Source organism: Vitis vinifera, chromosome 7 (genome assembly GCF_030704535.1).
Source record: "Vitis vinifera cultivar Pinot Noir 40024 chromosome 7, ASM3070453v1".
Taxonomy (NCBI): Eukaryota; Viridiplantae; Streptophyta; class Magnoliopsida; order Vitales; family Vitaceae; genus Vitis; species Vitis vinifera.
The window spans coordinates 16,580,934-16,603,490 of NC_081811.1; the positions used below are offsets into that span (position 1 = coordinate 16,580,934).

Consider the following 22,557-nt stretch of genomic DNA (forward strand, 5'->3'; position numbering starts at 1 on the left):
AATTTTTGTTATTAAGACCAAGCCCCTTGCCATTTAAGTTTTTTTATCATTGCAATGATGTACCTAGCTACTTAGAAGATTTCGGTTTTTGCTATTAAGAGCTCATTTGGCAGTGATTTTAAAAAATGTTTTTAATCTTTCTAACACTTGAAATTTTTTATCATTCAAGTGTTAAAAATGCTAAAAATGTTTTCTAGAATCACTCCCAAACACACTCTAAGTCCTAAGCCACTCTAGTGATTTTGGTCATCATGACTATATCCCTAATGACTAAGGTGATTTTCTTCATTATGACCTCATCCCTAGCCACTAAGGTGTTTTGGGTCTCTGTGAATGCATTCCATGGCATTCAGGTGATTTTCATCATTGTGACAATGTGCAAAGCTACTATCGTGATTTTGGTCATTATGACCATCTCCCAACCACTCTTGGCCATACAATGAAACAAAGGTCAAGGTTCTTATACCATGTAAACAAAAGTGGTATTTGTTTGTTGCACTTTCATTCATCATCAAAGGGAGAAGGTTTTTCTATTGAAACAATGTATATATGGAACAACCTCTATGAGTGCAACCATTGCTAATAATGACAACTTGAAGCCATTAATGGAGAAGAAATCCAAGTGGTTCTACAATGAATTGAAGTTTATGGTTTTCTTTAATATTTCTCCCTCGATTCTTTCATGAATATCTTTAGCTCTTATCTCTCTTTTGTCCTCCGCATAGTTGCCAAGAAATGATGGAAACTAAGAATCATTGTTGGCAAGTACCTAAGTAGGAGTGTGGAACACCTAGTCCACAGTCCTCCACCCATGAGAGGGATCTAAAATTTACCAAACAAAGCAGTGCATAGAATGAATCCTAAGGAGCATGAAGAATTAGGAAGGCCTTGTAGGGGTTGGAAAGCATGAGTAGTGTAAAGAAAGAATAAAAAAAAAAGGGGGATCCTATTAAGGTCATGGCAATCTTGAACTAGATAACACCAAAGTCAATCCATCAAATAATCTTTACCTTTTTTTACCACTGGTTTATCAAGGGTTTTAGCACCGTTATTGCTCCCATCACAAAATTAGGGGTACCTAAGCCAAACCTAAACCCAACCTTTTGGGCAAGTGCAGATAATTATTTTTAATGCTCAGTTTACCTAAATTTAATTTGAATCGACGTTAAATCAAGATTTGAACAACTCAAACTCAATTTAATATTTTTATAATATTTATTATTTATATTATTCTAGATGATAATATTCATGTTATTTGTTTTCTTTTTAGATTTTTAAGGAAAATATCAAATTATACTCATATTATATACTTTTTTACTTTTTTTAAATCATATATAATTTTATTTTTATTTTTGTGTTATCTTGAAATTTTGTTTCATTTACTATTTAAATTTTAGTACAAATATATAGAAAAGAAGTTTTTAAAAATATTGTGGATGAATTTTGAATCATAAAACCCAATCAATCAGAGCTTTGAAAAATGATATTGGATTGGCTTGAGCTTATTGTTTCGGTTGGACTTGAGTTGACCATCAACTTGACCCAACCATCCAAGTTGCAACCCTATACAAAATGGACGAAAATGAAGTTAAATTTTGTTTCAACAAGCCACATAGGGTATGATTGGGAAATGTTATAGATATCCTTCTTATCTAGGACATTCTATAAGCCTGTTGGGAAATGTTATAGATATCCTTCTAATTTAGGACATCCTACAAGCTTGCAATCCTCTCGTGTATTCTTCAACTTCCAATAGCTCCTTTTGTTGAATGAGATTAACGTATTTCTTCTAATATTTGTCTATAATTTGGAGTTTCTTGATACAAAGGAAGAAAGACCACCATCATCTTTATCATCTTCTCTCAATATAAAATTTTTTTCACTCAACCTAAGCTACCAGGTAAAAACCCAATTGACTTGGACATCAATCCAGAGTTAAATCACATTTCTTTTTCCTTGTATGAAAGGTTTGAGTGAGGAAAGCAGAAAATGGAAGTACCAAAAAGAAAAAAAAAAAAAAAGGTGGAAACTATCATTCAACCATACATATAACCTTCTGTCATTTTCTTCGATCTTCATTTCTCTTTTTTTTCCTTTTTCCTTCGTTTTCGACATAGGAAAGACAAAAGATCCGGGATAACAGCAAAATACACTTAATGGATTCTCAGTGAAAGGTATGATCTGTTCACCGAGTAAATAAAGGCTATCATGGCATATTATTCTACAACAAGAATCAAACCAAACCCCTCACTCCTCCCACAACACAACACAATACAACAAAACAAAACACGACACAGCCCCCACCTGAATCCCAACCGTGGCTAGCCGGCTCTCTGCAGCTCAATTGTCATTGTTCACAGCTAAGATTTTGAATGAGACACTAATGGATTCAGGAACAACCTAAAATAACTCCATGGAATCAAAGAATGCTCATTTGAGTAATCAGATGGCATGTACAAGTACATCCTTGACAGCCCTAAAAACAACTATATCTTCTCAATTTAAAAAAGATTCAGGGTTTGAACTAAATGGACAAAAAAACATGTATGACCAAAACTAGGATATATGGCACAAGCTAATTCTACAGATTTTCCCTACAAGTGTTTTCACTGTTGTAAATAAAGAATTTTGTACATACTGTTTTAATTCATTTCTTTTGAGCTGTCCTTGCCCCTGACCTCATGCTGGCTCTCCTAGCCACATCCCATGCCTTCTGTGGAGCATAAACACCCTGCTGTGAAGCAAAGAATGACTCATACCCGGGCGAATCAAAAGCAAATCCAGTGTGCTTCGACTTCTCACGTGGGAGTTGAGAAATGGCATAGCTCCGAGCCTCATCTGGAGTAAGATCATTCCTGATGTCCAACAACTCAGACCTGCTGCTTTGATCAGGCTCATGCCTGTATATTTCCTGAATAATCTGATAATCGTAGGGGAAGAACCATCTCTGAACCCTGAAACCAGATGACCAGTCACAGGACATTAGACCAAATAAATAACTAGGGCATCACAGAAAATTTAAATCAAAAAGGAGAAAAAAAAAAACAACAACAACGAATTTCAAACACTGGTATTTATCAAACAGTTTCAGGATTGAATCATTATACTCTAAAAACTAAGTGCATTAGGTTGGAAATGGGAATAAACTAATGTGCCACATCAGCAAAAGGTGAGTGGATCATATATGAGACTCAGACAACTATAGGGGCCACATCGAGGACACATGTTTTTCAAACAATGCCATGGCCTGCCTTGACCACCCAAGTTCCATAGATGCTGCAGCATCATGATTACATGACTAATAATAGCATTTGCAATATTATCATCAACATAAGAATCACATATACATACACAACATGCAATCCTGAATGGTTGACCAACAGACAAAAGGATAAGTACAATCAACCTCTTCTGCCTATTTTGGACAAATTAGTCCTCCCTTTAATTATCTCAGACCAAAATGCCCCAATCTAATAATGAAAGAAACTGACTAAACCACTATTTTAACAGTGAGAATACTGCTATAATGACCAGTCACACACACAAAAAAAAGAAAAAAGACCGACATTGGAATCCACAGCTTTAATATCAAGTCAATATATTTATATTAAAAAAAAGTCAACTATTTTGGCAAAAATTAAAGGAACCACCTCTGACCTTTTTGATGGACACATCTCTCCTCTACAAAATTTGCTAGAAATTCTTATTTTATTCTTTAGAACAATCCAATGAACAATCAAATCCTATTGAATTCTAAGCTCAATAATATCACATCTACGTTAACAAACATATCTTTTTATTAAGTAATATAAAAAGGTTTACCTAAAATTGACTGAAAATGTTAACTACTTATAAAAATAACTATATAAACAGTTTTTTTCCATGATACTCTCACAAACATATTTCATAAGTTGGATGCCATATTAACTGAGAAAAAGATACATCACTCTTTTCAACTCTTTAATAGATTTGATCTAAAGAGTAAAATGTATACATTAAGCAATTTTTGGAAGAAAGGGGACGTTTCCATGAGAAAAAAGAAAATGAAGCATCAGTAAAGATTAGTGCTCCATTTCATATGTTATTGATAATCCTTGAAATTTTGTTAAACCTTAGCACATGTCAGTGTACCTCTCCCTATTTTTTTAATGTGGGAACACCACTGACAGACTATCCTTACTGAGAATGCAGACAACTACAAGCCACAAAATCAATGAATAAAATCTGTTTTATGCATCAAGAATATGCTACCCTGTCAAAACAGAAAAGCTACATGTGTGCCTCTTTACTTTTGGTATCTTACCCTTGGAAAATGAAGTCACCAAGAAGTGCAGCAATGGGAACAAGAAGTAATGTAAGATAGAAATAGAATGTACTCATTAGGACATATATGACGAAAAAAACGTTCTCCTGCATGTATGAATTGAGAAGAAATTAGCATATGCACTAGTTAGATAAACATAAAACAAAACTAAAAGAAAAACAAAAGAAATGGTTTAAAAATCACTCACTTGCCGATCATAAGGAGTCATAACACCTGAATATATAAAAATGAATATAAACCATGCTAAAATGCTTCCTGCAACACTTATATAATGCCACCTTGTAATAGAATTGCAGAGCATGAGAAGACGCAAGTTGACAGTAACAACAACACACGTGAAGGCCATTGTGCTGACATCCCAAAGACCAAACATCTTGCCAGATGAATTTTGACCACTAGAACTGGAAGAGGTCACAAAATAATAGAAAACTAGTGATTGGTAGAAAGAGAAGAAAGCCCAGATCCCCACAACTCTCCATTTGAAGAACGAATCTCTTATTCCCTCCTTGTACAGCTCTGGGTACTTCTTGGAAAGGGATTCACTGACATCCTGGAAAAAATTAAAGTAGTTCTTCATTTAGATTGCAAAAATGGATGAGCAAAGCAACAAATAAAAAATTTTAAGATTGCTTATTTAATAGAACCTTCAGAATAAAAGCAATGATACAAAACTAATGAAATTTGCTCCCATGGTTCAATTATGAAGTTGAAATCAAGTTTATAAAATAAAGGACAGAATACCTTGTCAAAGAGGCCAACAATGATCACTGGCAGGGCTGTAAATATAACATTATATAAAGACTGGAACCAATCATCATAGAATCTTTGACCAGAAAACCCAGTTTGGAAGGTGAACCAGAATTGAGTCAAAGTGAAAGTAAGATTCTTGTAAAAGAAGTATGTCACCACCTGCAAAAAGAATTATTCAGTATGTAAACACTGAAAAATATTTTCATAGAAATTTTTAGGTCGGAAATATAGAAAAGTTAAACCTTGCATATTCTGAGATATGACCACCGTCCATGCACAAGAAGCAAATCTGTAAGAAAGCGGAACTGAGCAATTGCAAAATCACTAGCCATTACCGCTTGCATCCCTTCTAGTCCACTAATTCCAACGCCAACATGAGCCGCTTGAATCATGCTGACGTCATTGGCACCATCACCAATACTAAGTGTTATTTTCCGTGCACCTTTCTTGACCAGGCTTGTCACCTACAAACAACAATAGTGATTTCTCAATATTCAGCTGACATGATACTTCAGCCAAGTTGCTTCAAAACAACAAAATAAAACATCTTACCTGTGCTTTCTGTAAGGGAGAAACTCTGCAGCAAACTACAGAAGTACAATTCAAGCTTAGGTTGAGTAGCATTCCTCGCAGATTCGGGTCTAATGCATACATCAAACACTTCCCATCTATTACAAGTGCTAATTTTGGTCCAGATATGGTATGGAGATGCTGTTGTGCTTCCTCAAGGAACTTTTTCAAATCTGCGGTGACTGACTCTTTGATAAAGCGTGCTATCTCCACTTGGTCACCCTAACAAACAAATTTTGAATAACTGTTTAACAAATAAATAGTCTGAAACAGAGGTAATACCAACTTCCATAAAATGCCAACCAAGAAACACAGTGTACCCTGTTTTCAACTTCTCTAATTGCATCAGTTTCTGAACTGATGATGAATTGTTTCATGTCATTATTAATCAAATTGCATGCTGCAGCAAATAAAGAACAAAAGATTTAAGAAGCATCAGGTACAAATGAAGAAATAACATATGTTTTTAGAAACAAGAAAACCACAAGTACCAGATCTTATCAAAAACCAACTAACCATAGGCTATATTTATTGCTGTTTCCATCTTGTCCCCTGTTAGCACCCAAATTTTGATTCCTGCTCTAGAAAGAGTTTCTATACAAGATGGAACTCCTTCTTGAAGCTTGTCTTCAATAGCAGTGCACCCAATCAAAACAAGATCCTTCTCTATTAGTTCTGCCACCTACATAATTTCACATTTTTACACAGGTATGGCTTAGTTAACATCAGTACAAAATCTAAAACACATGCAATTGCTGTTGCATCTAGTATACAAAGAGCAATGATATGACAAGTTGCAACTTCAATACATCTATCAAGACACTTATGAAGATGGTTTGTAGTTACACAATAAAATTGCATCATTATATACAAGTGAAATCTATAAGATATAACTTTGCTTGCAGACAATCCTACACCATATTAAGGAAAAAAAAATTGATAGATAAAGAAGCAAATTGTATTAAAAAGAGCCACCAAAAGAGCAACCCAAGGTATACAAGAAACACACTGCCACCAAGGCTCAAACGGGAAAAAAAAAAAAATTGCCAAAAGAATTAGAGCAATAAGTGCCCAACCAATCAAAGAACTAAAGTCAAAGGACAATCATCTATAAACAACCTAGTCTCTACCCAAAGAAAGCAAACAAGAGCGATCTTTGGCCTTTACATTGAAAACACCTCATCATCGAACATAATTTTGTTCATTGTCTTCCAAACCATCCAAAATATGCATAAGGGATCTGTACTCCAAACGTTCTTGCACTTTTTGCCTACAAAAGAACCATGTCACCCCAAAAGTGTCTCTCTAACCAACAAGGGAAGCACCCAAGACACCCTAAAAAGCGCAAAAAGTAGCTCCTATAAAACCCTTGTCTTTTCACGGTGGAGAAGCAAGTGATCTATAGATTCTTCATGCAAATGGCAAAAGTAACACATATCTGCTAAAGACCATTCTCGTCTCTGAACATGCCCCACACTGCCTCCCACGCAAAAAGCTAACTCTAGGTTGTCCCATGAAAGCCAAATTTCTCTCACTGGAAAAGACCTGAAATTGTCTAGCTCCAAAGCATTGTAAAGAAACTTAACTGTAAACTTGCCACTCTTTGTCACTATCTAAAGCATTACATCTACCACATCCCTACATACTCTATTCCCATGCAAACACGCCAGAAATCTCTCCATGCAATCCAGTTCCCAATCATATTAAGAAAAATACACACCAGACTGTGTTTGTGTCTTTGTAAGCACTATAAGTGCCAAAGAAATCTTACAAAAACTAGAATTAAAAGGTTGCTCACTACCTAAGAATTACAACATTAAGCAGGTCAAAACTCTACCATTGGAAGACCTCACAGTTTAAATTTATTTGAGACTCAAAGAAGCCGTCGTGCACTACACATGTGAAATTGTTAGGAAGCAACAAACAGAACAGTTGGTTATAAAAAGAGAAGTTGCAATGTGGTAGATATACAAGCACGGGTCAACAATTTGAAATTCTAAAGGCTGTAGCAGGTCACTGGCACAATATCATAGTATAGAGCTGACTTCTGGATGAATTTGACTCATTTGGAATTTGAAGCCTTGTGCAATCATCGCAAACATTAAAACTAATATGATTGGTGCACCCTGGATAAACAAAATAATGTAGCAGGACTTTGAGCATGACTCCCAGACAATACACCTAATGGAACATCAATCAGGTGAATGAACCTAACTAGGTAGATCTCCCACTCTCAACCAAGAGCAGCATTAAAAGAAGAAATTTCAAGCAAAAATTTCAGGCTAAAACCTTCAATATGGATGAAGTAAGTTCCACCAGGAAATCCCGGAATAGTATTATTCCCCATGGACATTATAGCCGTGTTCTGGATGCAATTTAACTTCTGCATTGAAAAGTAGAAGTAGAAGTAATCACTACTGCGGTGCAATTGAATTTAATGTTTGAGAACTGTATTTTAAAAATGTTTTTATTAAAGATAAGGATAATTACAGCACTTCTAAAAATTGTAATTAAATAAAAACCTATTTCACACATAACGTTTGAGGAAAAGCATGGGACTCCCTGCTTCTCCAAAATGCAAATAAATCATGTTCGGAAGTGTAGGACCAATTGTTAGAAGTCTTATCTTTAGTGTTTGAGAAGCTCTCCTAAACAAGGCTTATATATTAAAACATATACATAAAAATGTGTAATAAGTTTTACTTGTTTATTTAAGAAATAAAGTTTGTACTCGGTCCAAAAATTATGAATTAATAACTAGAGATGGACCAGATCCTTCTAACAAACAATTGCTCTTTCTTTTTCCTTTTTTTTCTTTTTTTGACAGGTAATCCTTTTAACAAACAATCGTTGGAACAATAGCAATTCAAATAGTCCAACCTGCAACTAATGCTTTGACACTGGACCGGAGATTAAAGCTCAGAATGAATCTCTCACCTTACAATGTAATCCAAGAGGCAGAAATTATTAAGCATTCAGGGAAGAATGATAGGCAAAGGCATCCAATCATGAATGAGGAAATCCAGGATTTTTTCAAGGTAAAAGTTAAATCCTGACAGTAGTTCAGGCTAGATCAGCGAGGGGTTTAATAGATCTTTGGATCATAATTGTAAAGGCTCTTCAGCAACTTAAAACAGCTTAGAGAAAGATGAAAATCAGAATACACCAAACTACCACTTCTTAAGGTCTCATTCACTTCAAATGAAATTAAGTCACTGGTCTGGATAAAATTATCAATGTGCAGCTAGGAATGCTTCTAAATCAATTCATTGCAACAAGAGGTATTGATCAGGAGAAATGCTACTGTAGATTGGTACTCTCTTATCTTCTTCTAAATACCTTCTTTTTGCCTTAAAGTTTTTATTTCAAGACCAAAACATCAAATATTCATATATGTAGAATACAATCAAACAATGCAATATCTGCAATCAAATTTCATGATTGTTTATATTGGTTAAATAATAATTCATTTGGAAACTAGAATAAAAGATTATTAAAAAAAGAGTTAGCAGCATCATCTTCATTTGGCCAAAAAAAAAGTTTCAAATGTAAAAGCTTCAAAAATAAAAAAGAGTGCATCCAAACATAGGATATACCTCGTCCAACTTCTTTTCACGGTCCCGTAAAGAAGATTTTGCCTGGATAAATTTCTCATTCCAATGTTCATACATATCAGTACTTAAATCTCTATAAGCTAGGCAAAGGGTTCGCAATCCAGCAGATCCAAATTGCTCTAAATGCTCCCTGGTTGTTTTCTTTAAATCACCATTTCCATCACCCAACCTCTCAAAGATTACAGAATCAGCACCCTGTGGAAAACAGGTTTCTATCCAAGTGTCATTTTATTTGTAATTAGCAAAGATTATGCTTATATAAGAAACCACATGAAACTATTACCTTGCAATACAAAACAAGCCTCCCATCTGGATAACGGCATACAACAGATTGCCGCTTCCTTGTACTATTTATTCAACAAAGATTACAATCAGCATTAATAAAATCAAGAATGAACTTTGCAGTCAGATAAAATATAAGTCAAAGAAATATATGCTCACCTATTGAACTCAAGGACATTCAGGATCTCGTAGGATACATCTAGGACCTTGCCCATCTTTTCCACGTGTGATTCACGAACATATATTGTCGTAGGTGTTCGCCTGGGGAAAACAAATTGTTAGTCTCCTACCCAAGACAACAAGCAGGTCTCTTATGAACTAGGAACAATCAAATTACTCCTCAACACAATTATTGAACCATTTGGTGCTAAGTTAATCATTTTTCTTATCTCCAAAATAATGTGGCAATGCCTTTTCAAAACAAAATTTGTGTGAAGGTTGTAATTCTATTTGTCATAATGTTTTTCATAGGCTCCATATGCTATAATGTCATTAATACTTTGTTTTTAAGAAAAGAAAGATGAGATCCAAATGATAAAAGTTGAGAATACCCTCATGGAGATATAGAAAATAATTACTCAACTCAACTCAGGACAACTTATTAAAGCCTTAATCCCAACTACTTGAAGGACAAACCTTCTGAGATAAATTTTACCACAACTTGTCCTTAATTGCCACCACTTCTAGTTTCTCATGGATGATTAGTTTCTTATTATATCTTTCATTGTACTGAAATAATAGAAAAGTATCAGGAAATAAAAACCTGTAAAAGAAGAAGCCAAAGTTCTTTGCAGCAGTGACCAAAGCTGCCTCATCTGGGGATGCAGCTTGATATGTAACTTTTTCTGGGGACTCATCACCTTCAGGAAGCACAGTGTGGCATATAGCAAGGCATCTAAAGAATTCCTACACAGAAAAAAAACACATTTAAGGAATCATATATAAATAAAAATGCTACGAGTTTATACATCTGAACACAGGCATATGCTAGGAAGCAAGGAGCATAAGTAATGAATAAGCCACTTGATTAACAACCCACTAGGATAAAACTTCCAAAAAAAGCATCAAGAAATACCATCTGAGCACATTTCAGTTCCTTAAAATTGAAATTGATTCTAATTTTGGGTTTAAGAACAAATCTGATAATCCCTTCTCAAAATATAGTTTTCCAGGGAGCCCTAGCATAGGATTTTAAAATTCAAGAATGGCATTTGAAGAAGGGAATAAGAATAGAGTCACACATAGGAAAATGGCCCAAGACTATGAAGCTGAATCCTTCAGTTCAAAACTCTAGTTTTCATGATGAAAGATCTAAAGCATGATGAGGAAAAGCCTCCCTTACATTGCCTGGCCTCTATCATCATACCCGTTCTTTAGAAACAAAGGGCTGATGGAGAGGAAGATGTTGAAGGTCTTGGTGGAGAGGAAGACCTTCTTGATTAGGTTGGAAGGCGAGCAAGGAGGCGAATGGTGTTCGATGACAGAGATAAGTAGAGGCTCTGTTTTTGCATTAGGTTTTGAAAAGGAAGCAATTGGGTGGATGGTTGAATATTTGACGAAAGCCATAGCATTGAAGAGTCATATGGGTTTCAACAAAAAATTCAGGGGAAAATGTAGGGTCCATCTGATGGAAGTTGGCTTCAACAACCATGGAAGGTTCATAAGGATCTCGAAGTTCACTACGAACAGAAAATCTTTCGTTCTGATCATTCCTGAGGGCGACAAGGACAGAGGTTGGGAGAATATTAAAAAAGCGTTATCTTCAATGTTGGTGGTCCCCTATCCGAATGCAGTAGAAAAAGGAAGGAATATTAGAGGGGAAAGCTGGCCTCACAATAACGTGGGCTCTATGCACAGATCCTATGTGAAGGCAGTCAGTGATGAAGTACCAAGAGGAGGTGGTCTAGTTCCAATTGGGAGGTGGGCGCGAGCTGTGGTATGTGAAAGCAAGTTTGACAAAGAGAATTAGGCTGAGGTTGGAAGATCGGTGGTGAGAAGCTTAGGGAAGAAAGGCGTTGTAACGATTGTACCCATTTCAGTTGGAAATGGTGTATTTTTCGTTGAAACAATTGAGGAAGCTATATTTCTCCATGATTTGAGGAATTTAAGGGTTCGGGAAAGGAACATAATCCAGCTGCGAAGATGGTCACCGAAGGAAAATGCGGAAATAGATGGGAAGTTTAGAGAAGGCTGGATCGAATTACGAGGGCTGCCATTTCACCTGTGGTCAGAGGTACACTTGAAGAAGATTGTGGAGCAATGGGGGACGGTAAATGAAATTGATTGGCAAACGTTGAAGCTGTTCGATCTTAGCAGGGCGAGGTTAAAGATCGCAATGAAGGATAGGGCAATCCTTCCAGCTCCGTTAGAGGTGACTGATGGGGATTGGGTGTTTACAATCGTCATCGTAGTGGTCGGAGATGAAGAAAGACGGAGAGGTAGTGAAAAGGGTGAACCGACTTGGGTGGCTGTCGCTTCTCACTCGGGGACAAGTGGAGGAAGACAAGGGGAGAGAGGCAGATCAACGACAGGGGGAAGATACCATGTCAGGGAAGATAGCAGACGAAGGAAGGAGGGAGAAAGGGGTAAGGTTGTGCTTACCTCAGCCGGCAAACGTGGCAAGGGCTGCCAGCTCCCATCGCAGTCTCGTTTGAATTCAAATAAGACTGCAGATGGGCTGGACGGGATTGAAGAAGCAGGAGGAGATTGGGCCGGAGAAGACGAGACCATCGCCGATGTGGGCTATCGGGCCTGTGAGAGGAAGGCCCAGTCACTAGCAAAGTCTGGTCCAAGAGTAGCTATAATGGGCTGCAAGCTTAAAGGCCCATTGGGGTTGGACCTAAGCCCAGAAGAGTTTATCCCAGTTGAGACTGTGGCGTCGTTACGCAAGGAAGAAACTCATCTTCTGCAAACGAAAAGGGGAAAACAGCACCTGGACTCCTTGAGGTTCAGTCAAGCAGGTTTGCGAAGAAGAAAGTGTTGTACGGTTCAAGGAAGCTGTGGTCAACCTTCTTTCCCCCAAGCTCAGAGCACCGACAGGGAATCCGGTGTTGCAGCGAGCCCATTTCGCGCGGAAAGATCAAGGCGGACAGCGAAGAGGACCCAAAGGCAGAGGCTTCAGGAGCCGAATCTCAGGCGAAAAGAGGATCAAGTGCAAGCCCTCTCTTTTCTCGCCGATTTCCAAGGCTTCGCAAGAAGAATTTAGGGGAAGGGGCTTCGTCGCCGAGAAATGAAGAGGATCTGAACAATTTTTCATCCGACGAAGACATGGAAGGATTTTTGGGCCGAGTGGGGTCTGATCCTCGTGGCTCAGCAATCATGGTTATGCCTTCTACGCCAGAAACTAGAGGTAAAGGGCCTAGCTTGTTGGGGAATTGTGGTTCGATGGTTGCGGAAAATCTGGAGGTAACGCTATCACTTTTTCAGTCTCCCCAGCCACATATACCCCCTTCTAGTGGCTTCACTTATTCCCTCATGAATCATTCCGTCCCCATTCTGAGTCCTTCTACCCCCATGCTTCCTGGTTCAGTTTCTCAATCTCAGGTTCCTATGGAAAACCGAGTAAATTCTGAATTTTTTTTCAAAAAAGTCAACAATGCTTATGAAGGTCAAACTTCTGTTGATATCCCTAATTTAGAAATGGAGATGATCTAGCCTGCTTGTCCTTACCAGATGTTTGAGAGTGTCAACCCTCTTTCATCTAATCTAAGATCACCTATCAAGGAATCCAGTATGGCTGCAGTTAACCTAGGAGGTATTGCGAGCTCTCCTTCAGGCGAGTTCCAAATAGAAGGACTATCCCCTAGGAAAATGGCAAAAGTACGTGAGGTTTTAAAGACTCTGGATATCAAGGTATATTCCAGGAGGAAGAGCAGATGCTCCACAGGATTGTGAGACCAATTGGATTTGGTTCAGAGATCAGGGTCAGTGAGTTTTCACATGAAGATAATCAGTTGGAATACTAGGGGTTTGGGTTCAAAGAAAAAGAGAAGGGTGGTTAAAGATTTTCTGAGATCAGAAAAGTCAGATGTAGTGATGACTCAGGAAACAAAAAAGGCGGAGTGTGATAGAAGGTTTGTGGGTAGTGTTTGGACAGCCAGAAATAAGGATTAGGCAGCCCTTCCGACGAGTGGGGCTTCGGGTGGGATTTTGATCATCTGGGACTCTAAAAAATTGTGTAGGGAGGAGGTAATGTTAGGTTCTTTTTCGGTCTCTATCAAGTTCACACTGGATGAATGCGAATCAATATGGCTATTTGCAGTTTATGGCCCAAATAACTCAGCTCTCAGGAAGGATTTTTGGGCGGAGCTTTCAGACATTGTTGGGCTTTCTTCTCCACGTTGGTGTGTGGGCGGCGATTTCAATGTCATAAGGAGAAATTTAGAAAAATTGGGAGGTTCTAGATTAACCCCTAGCATGAAGGAATTTGATGATTTCATAAGAGATTGCGAATTGATAGATTCACCTTTAAGGAGCACATCATTTACTTGGTCAAACATGCAAGAGCATCCAGTATACAAGAGATTAGATCGTTTCTTGTACTCAAATGAGTGGGAACAAGTATTCCTCAAAGTCTTCAAGGAGTACTTCCAAGATGGACATCGGATCATTGGTCGATTGTCTTGGAAACTAATCTGTTCAAGTGGGGACCAACGCCATTCAGGTTTGAGAATATGTGGTTGCAACATCCTAGTTTTAAGGAGAGTTTTGGAAGTTGGTGGAGAGAGTTTCAAGGAAATGGGTGGGTAGGGCACAAGTTCATGAGGAAATTATACTTCGTTAAAGCCAAATTGAAAGAGTGGAATAAGGCTTCTTTTGGAGAGCTAAGTAAAAGGAAAAAAGATATCTTATCTGATTTAGCTAACTTTGATACCTTGGAGCAAGAAGGGGGCCTATCCCCTGAACTTTTAGTCCAGAGAGCTTTAAGAAAAGGGGAGCTAGAGGAGTTGATTTTGAGGGAAGAAATACATTGGAGACAAAAAGCTAGGGTGAAATGGGTAAAAGAAGGGGATTGTAACTCAAAATTTTTGCATAAAGTGGCCAATGGCAGGCGCAATAGGAAATTTATCAAGGAGTTGGAGAATGAAAGTGGCCTAATGTTGAATAATTTAGAAAGCATCAAAGAGGAGATATTAAGGTATTTCGAAAAGCTCTACGCGAGTCCTTCTAGAGAACCTTGGAGAGTAGAAGGCTTAGATTGGTCCCCTATTTCTGGTGAGAGTGCGTCTAGGTTGGAATCCCCCTTTACCGAAGAAGAGATTTCTAAGGCCATTTTTCAATTGGATAGGAATAAGGCTCTGGGGCCGGATCGCTTTACCATTGCAGTATTTCAAGATTGTTGGGAATTGATAAAGGAGGATCTAGTGAGAGTGTTTGCAGAATTTCATAGGAGCGGAATTATCAATCAAAGCACCAACGCTTCCTTTATAGTTCTGTTACCCAAAAAAAGCATGTCAAAGAGAATCTCAAACTATAGACCTATTAGCTTGATCACTAGTCTTTACAAGATAATAGCCAAAGTGTTAGCAAGGCGTCTAAGAGGGGTACTTCACGAAACCATCCATTCTACTCAAGGAGCCTTCGTTCAAGGGAGGCAAATTTTGGATTCAGTTCTCATAGCCAATGAGATAGTGGATGAGAAAAGAGGATCAGGGGAGGAAGGAGTTGTATTCAAAATTGACTTTGAAAAGGCCTATGACCACGTGAGTTGGGATTTTTTGGATCATGTGTTGGAGATGAAGGGGTTTAGTCCTAGGTGGAGGAAATGGATGAGAGGTTGCTTGTCCTCGGTTTCTTTTGCAGTCCTAGTGAACGGTAATGTGAAAGTGGCAGATGTATTAAGTAAGATGTTATTGAGAGCTGAGGAGAGAAACGTCTTGGAGGGTTTCAAGGTGGGTAGGAACAGAACAAGGGTATCCCATTTACAATTTGCAGATGATACCATTTTCTTTTCTAGTACTCGAGAAGAGGATATGATGACCCTTAAGAATGTTTTGCTAGTGTTTGGGCATATTTCCGGCTTGAAAGTTAATCTTGAAAAAAGCAATATCTATGGCATTAATCTTGAACAAAATCATCTTTCTAGGTTGGCCGAGATGCTTGACTGCAAGGCTTCTGGGTGGCCTATACTTTACTTGGGTCTTCCTCTGGGAGGGAATCCTAAGGCGTGTGGTTTTTGGGATCCTGTGATTGAGAGGATATCAAGGAGATTAGATGGGTGGCAAAAGGTGTATTTATCTTTTGGAAGCAGGATAACCCTCATTCAATCTTGTCTCACCCATATGCCATGTTACTCTCCTTGTTTAAGATTCCCACCTCAGTGGCAGCAAAAATTGAGAGACTGCAAAGAGATTTTTTATGGTCAGGCGTAGGGGAAGGCAAAAGAGATCATTTGGTTAGTTGGGACGTAGTGTGTAAGCCGAAATTGAGAGGGGGATTGGGTTTTGGAAAGATTTCTGAAAGGAATGTCGCTCTCTTAGGGAAGTGGTTGTGGAGATATCCTAGGGAGGATTCAGCTCTATGGCATCAGGTTATTTTAAGCATTTATGGATCACACTCCAATGGATGGGATGTCAACAATATAGTTAGAAGGTCACATCGTTGTCCTTGGAAGGCCATTGCACTAGTCTTCCAAGAGTTTTCCAAGTTTACTCGGTTTGTGGTAGGTGACGGGGATAGAATTCGGTTCTGGGAAGACTTGTGGTAGGGGGATCAACCTTTGGGAGTCCAATATCCAAGATTACTTAGCATAGCCACGAATAAAAATGCTCCTATTTCATCAATTCTTGGATATACCCGCCCTTTCTATTGGAATTTCAACTTTCATCGAAATCTTTCTAATTTTGAGATAAAAGATTTAGAAGGCCTTATGCGGTCTCTTGATCGTCTACACATATCACCTTCGGTTCCAGATAAGAGATCCTGGTCTTTATCTCCTTCAGGATTTTTCACAGTCAAATCTTTCTTTCTGGCTTTATCTCAATATTCTGAGTCGCCTCCAGTTTTCCCTACCAAGTTTGTCTGGAATTCTCAAGTCCCCTTCAAAGTCAAGTCCTTTGTCTGGTTGGTGGCTCACAAGAAGGTTAATACTAATGACTTACTACAATTGAAAAGACCCCACAAAGCACTTAGTCCCGACATATGTAAGTTGTGCATGAAGCATGGAGAAAAAGTAGATCACCTTTTCCTCCATTGCTCTTTGACGATGGGGTTGTGGCACAGATTATTTCAATTAGCAAAGACGGATTGGGTTCCCCCAAGGAGCATCTCTGACATGTTATCTACCAATTTTAATGGTTTTGGATCTTCTAAGAAAGGAATTGTTTTATGGCAAGACGCATGCATCGCGTTAATGTGGGTGGTGTGACGGGAAAGAAATGCAAGGATTTTTGAGGATAAAGTAAGGAATTCAGAGTATCTTTGGGATTCTATTCGTTTTCTTGCTTCTCTTTGGGTTTTTTGTTCTAAGGTTTTTAAGAGGATACTTCTCAATGTGTTACAACTTGATTGGTTAGCGGTGTGTAACTAGAGTGTTTGCTTATTCTCTCTTTGTATTTTCTTATTTTTGATTACTTGTAGTCTTGTTTTTCTTTGGTGGGAGGATTCCTCATCCTTCTATTGTACTTTCTTTTTATCAATACATTCCTTTGTCGTTTCCTTATAAAAAAAAAAAAAAAGGGAATAAGAGGCCTATGCAATGTGGATTGAGGATGAATAAAAAGTGGTTGTTTGAGTACAAAGAACTCAGAAACTATGATCATGATCAAGAGCAACCAAAGAACCTTTGACACTTTTAAGAGCAAATGGAGAACTTTATTTTTTTTTTTTTTCCTTCACACTCCCTAGACTTCGTGTTTTACAAATATCATAATTTCCAAATCCAAATCCCTTTATTTTCAAAATCTTCAAGTCCATCCAAAATCCTTCAACCACACTTATAAAATATGAAGATCAAAAAGTGAAAGATTTGCTTTGCTATAATTTTACCTCATTTATTTAGGTGTTCTAAGAATGTAATGAAATTCATGATTTTATGTCATATATCAAATCACATAATTTTATAGCATAGAAATTATAAAGTAAACACCATAAAATTAATTATGTAATGGAAATCAATATGTAAGTCCAAGTGAGATGGTAAAAGGGTTAATATTACATATAAACCATGGTTCTAGATCTATCTATACCTTCCAATTTATACAATTATTATTTACACAGCATTTCTCAAAAATTAACCATTAATTACAAAGTAAACATGAGAGTAGTGATAAAGTGGTACTTATCTTCATTTTCTATTTATTCGTCATTTTTCATAAATAGGAGTAAAAGCTTGCTATGCAAAATATGTATGTGTTTCTGTGTATGAATATATCCGTATGTATCATTACTATTTAGAGAAAAATATATGGGATTCACAACCACAAAAATTCTAGGAAGAAAGAAAAAAAGCATGTGCAGTATAGAGAATGTATATCCATCTATCCGTGTCTATGTGAATACATTTGTGTAATTTTTTGCTCTTTTGTGCCAATTAGGGGGATTCACAACCACAACAAATAAGAACCAAAAACAAATACAAAAAAAAAAAAAAACAAAAAAAAAAAAAACAAAAATCAGAAGACAAACTGACATGCAATATGTAGAAAGGGTGTGCATACTAGGATACTCATATGCATACATACATGTGTATCTGTGAAGCTTTATTGTTTGGAGCAAGAATGAGGGCTTCACATGAGTATCTGTCGAATGTTGTACCCATTTTTCGCTGATTCATCAGCGATATTTCGACATTATCACCAAAAAATCAGTGCCACATCAGCACTCCTTGTAATGTCAACATTTTCAAGTTCTGACTCAAGATTGATTCAGATGAGCCATTCAGCCCACTAATGGTGCAGCCCAGCCCATTCTTCATGTGTGAGACTTAAAAGGACCACTCCCTTATTAAATATGGCTATATTGTGTGAGAAATTGTCGTGGTGTGAAGCACTCCTCATTCTTTTCTTTTTTTTTTTGATAGGCAAACACACAAAAAGAAATATATTAGAAAAAGGCACCTTGAGGCTGACCCAAAAGCATACAGGGGTATACAAGAGGCGCCAAAAGGCACAAACAAAAGAAGAGGGGATACAAAAAATCATCATCCCTCAACTAGCACCTAGCCAATCAAAAAAACTGAGTAAAGGAAGAGGACCTTCATTTACAACCGACTTAGTCCACAACCAAAGATTACATACAAAAGAATTTTTCAACCTATGAATCGAAAGCTCCTCATTATCAAAAGCAATCCTGTTTCTTTCCTTCCAAACCGCCTAAAAAAGACACAAAGGGGTTGCCTTCCACACCTTTCTACGCTTCTTGCCCAAGTTAAAGCCACGCCATCCAAGAAGGGTATCTCTAACCGAAAAAGGAATACCCAAGTAACACCAAAAAGAGCAAACAATAACTCCCATAAAACTCTAGCCCTGGTGCAATGAATAAGAATATGATCAATAGTCTCTTCTTCCTCACAGCAAAGGAAGCATCTATTAGCTAGAATCCAGCCCCTCTTTTTAAGTTGATCCAAAGTTAGCACCTTACCCCAAGAGGCTTCCCAAGCAAAAAAAACCCACTTTGGTAGGAACACAAGGACTCCAAATAATGCTATTAGGGAACTGAACAACTCTTCTTGAAGCTAGAGCACTATAAAGAGCTTTAACTGACCCAAGCTAGAGCACTCCTCATTCTTACTCCAAACAATAATGTTGAATCTCCCTATTGCACTTAGGAAAGGCATAAAGAAGGTGCACCCAACGTCTTCCTTTATATCCAATATCTCATTTCATATCTTATGAGAAATTGTATCAAACATACAAGTCTCTTCGCTCTCACTTTAACACCGTTACCATTCCTAAAACAGTGTCTTGAAGCATTAAAACATAAGGAGTGGAGGAATGCTATGAAAGTTGAAATGGAAGCTCTAGAAAAAAAGACTTGGGAGTTAGTAGAATAGGTGTTTACAGTGAGGTATAGAGCTGATGGAACTCTAGAGAGTATAAAGCATGATTGGTAGAAAAGGGATATACTCAAATGTATGGTGTTGATTACCCTGAGACATTTGCTCCGATGGCTAAGATGAATACAATAAGCATACTTTTATCTTTGGCAACTAATTTTGGATGGTATTTGCAACAGTTTGATGTCAAAAAGGCCCTCTTACATGGCAGGAGGAGATTTATATGGAAATTCCCCCAGGTTTTGGCACAAGCTTTGAGAAGGAAGTGTGCAAATTAAAAAAGGCATTATACAGGCTAAAGCAATCTCCGAGAGTATGGTTTGGTAGGTTTGCAAAAGTAATGATTTCTATGGAATATAGACAAAGTAAAGGTGATCATACTTTATTTATCAAGCACTCAAACTCAGGGGGAGTAACCGTGCTGCTAGTGTTTGTGGATGATATTGTAGTCACTAGTGATGATTTGAAAGAAAGAGAAGAATTAAGGAAATGTTTAATTAGAGAGTTTGAAATAAAAGAGTTGGGTGTATTGAAGTATTCCCTTGGTATTGGAGTTGCTCATTCCTGGCAGGGAATTTTTATCTCCCAGCAGAAGTATGTCCTAGACCTATTAAACTGGGAAACTCAATTGTAAAACTAATAAAACCCCTATTGAAGTAATCCATAAGCTTGGAGAAGCACTTGAAGACAATGTGGTGGATAAAGGAATGTATCAAAGGCTTGTTGGAAGATTAACTTATCTTTCACCTACTCGGTCTAATATAGCTTATGCAGTTGGAATTGTCAACCAATTCATGCACAATCCTAAGGAAGTTTATCTTCGAGCAATGGTTCAAATCCTACAACACCTCAAGGGGACACCAGGTAAAGGAATCTTGTTCAGAAAAGGAGAAAAAAATGTCTTTAGAAGCCTATACAGACATAGACTATGCAAGTTCAGTAGTCAATAGAAGGTCCACCTCAGGTTATTGCACATTTCTTGGAGGGAATCTCATAACTTGGCGAAGCAAGAAACAAAATGTGGTTGACAAGTCGAGTGTTGAGGCTGAATTCAGAGCAACAACATTGGGGATTTGTGAACTCCTATGGATTAAAATAATTTTGGACGACTTGACGATTAAATGGGAGCAACCTATGAGACTCTATTGTGACAACAAGTCAGGAAATAGCATCGCTCACAATCTGGTTCAGCATGATCATACTAATTATGGGAAGTATATCCGAATGATAGGTGTAATCAAATAGGATATTAACCCAAGAATTAGTTTCCTGATTCATAGGGATTAGTTTCCTGATTTGTAGGGATTTTTGCTTTCCCGTTTTATTCTTTCCTATTTTTCTGCCCACTCTGTTAAGGTAGAGGTGTATATAACTTGTTGTAATCTTGTGCTATGATGAATGAGAGAAATTAATTACCCATTTTCAAAAAAAAAAAAAGGGAAAGAACAACTAGTAGTCCATTAGGGCTCTAAACCTTTTCCTAAAACTGCTAAACCTTCTAACTAATGGGTTTATAACATAAATAGAAATTATATTGAATCAAATAAAAAGAAACTCAAAGAAATATACTTTTTAGAAAACAGGAATTTCAGTAGCATAGGAGTTTCTTCTAGGTTTATTTCTTCATGTTCATGTTAATATCTAGCAATTTTTCTAAATGTTTTACCTCAAAAATAAATAAATAGACAAAACAATTAAATTGCACAATTTCACCTATGTACAACCTTTATAGCATGAAGTATAGTATCTTAGGTGGCAATACATCCCTTAGGTCTCAAGTTTCAAGTTCCACCTTTCAAATTAAAAGGTTGCTAAATTCTCCTGATGGACCATGTCATTAGATGGGAGTAAATGTATAAACCAAAATAGGAAGAGGATTGGGTTTAGGGAAAATTTCTTCGAAGAATAGAGCTCTCTTAAGGAAGTGATTGTGGAGGCACTCGAGGGAGTCCTACTTTATGGCATAAGATTATCTTGAGCATCTATGGATCACACTCCAATGGTTAGAATACCAACAATGTAGTCAGGTGGTCACATTGTTGCCCTTTAAAAGTAATTTTCACATGTCTTCTCGGATTTTTCTGTTCATACTTGCTTTTTTGTTGATGATGGTACAAAGGTACATATTTGGGAAGATCTATGGTGACTAGACTAACCATTTTGTGCCCAATTTCCAGATCTTTTTCATAGCTAAGAGAGTTAAGAGGCTCCTTTATTTTATCCATTTTATATTCTTCTTCTCTTTAGATTGAAACTTTGATATTTGTGGTAACCACACTGATCCGGAAAATGAAGAGCTCAAAAGTTTCATCCATCTCTTATCCTCGTGTGCTTATCGCCTTCCTTCCCGGATGTGAGATTTTGGTCATTGACTTTCTCAAGCTTATTTTCTCTTTCTTTTCAGCTCTTTCTAAGCCCTCTATACCAAGCCCTCTATTCCAAGCCCTTTTTCCCCAACCAGCGTCATCTAGAAATCTAGCACCTCATGTAAAGTTAAGGCTTTTGCATGGCTGATGGCAATAAGAAAGTCAACAGCAATGATTAGCTATAAGTAAGGAGGCTTTTCAAAACTTTCAATTCAGATTATTGTGTTATGTGCCTAAGGTGCATGGAATCAACTAAATATCTTATTCACAGTGCCCAACAACTCTGAGCCTTTGTTATATAGCCTTCCTAGAATAGATTGGGTCCTCCTAGGAGCATAATAGATATAATTAAGAGATCTAGGGATATTCTTTAAGGATGGCACTTCGACGTATAGCTTGTCTAACTTTGTTATGAATAGTTTGGATGGAGAGGAACGCAAGGATTTTTAAGTATAAATGAATGGCCTTGAAATTTATTTGGAATTAGATATATTTCTATTCCTTCCTCCCCATGGGCTTCTACCTCAAAAGCTTTTCAGAGTACTCCTTTGAACATCTTACAACTTGATTCAAACATGGTTTGCAAGTCAAAGAGGGTAGATACTAAGAATCATGCTCTTAAAATCTCTACACTCCTAAAAACATGAGCGAGAGAGC

General features: G+C 37.4%; 1 protein-coding gene across 1 annotated transcript in view; it reads right to left on the reverse strand.

Moving 5' to 3' along the window:
- Positions 1-2,406: 2,406 nt before the first annotated feature.
- LOC100264484 (phospholipid-transporting ATPase 3) overlaps positions 2,407-22,557 on the reverse strand; it is a 55,823-nt gene continuing 35,672 nt past the window's right edge. Inside the window, exons 16-27 of the mRNA XM_059738068.1 lie at positions 10,304-10,446; positions 9,700-9,801; positions 9,542-9,605; positions 9,241-9,453; positions 6,161-6,326; positions 5,965-6,044; positions 5,627-5,866; positions 5,317-5,538; positions 5,066-5,233; positions 4,512-4,874; positions 4,304-4,410; positions 2,407-2,954 (exon numbers count right to left, since the gene is read on the reverse strand). Of these exons, the coding sequence (XP_059594051.1) occupies positions 2,648-2,954; positions 4,304-4,410; positions 4,512-4,874; positions 5,066-5,233; positions 5,317-5,538; positions 5,627-5,866; positions 5,965-6,044; positions 6,161-6,326; positions 9,241-9,453; positions 9,542-9,605; positions 9,700-9,801; positions 10,304-10,446 (2,175 nt within the window). The 3' untranslated portion in view covers positions 2,407-2,647. The remainder of the gene's footprint in view (positions 2,955-4,303; positions 4,411-4,511; positions 4,875-5,065; positions 5,234-5,316; positions 5,539-5,626; positions 5,867-5,964; positions 6,045-6,160; positions 6,327-9,240; positions 9,454-9,541; positions 9,606-9,699; positions 9,802-10,303; positions 10,447-22,557) is intronic.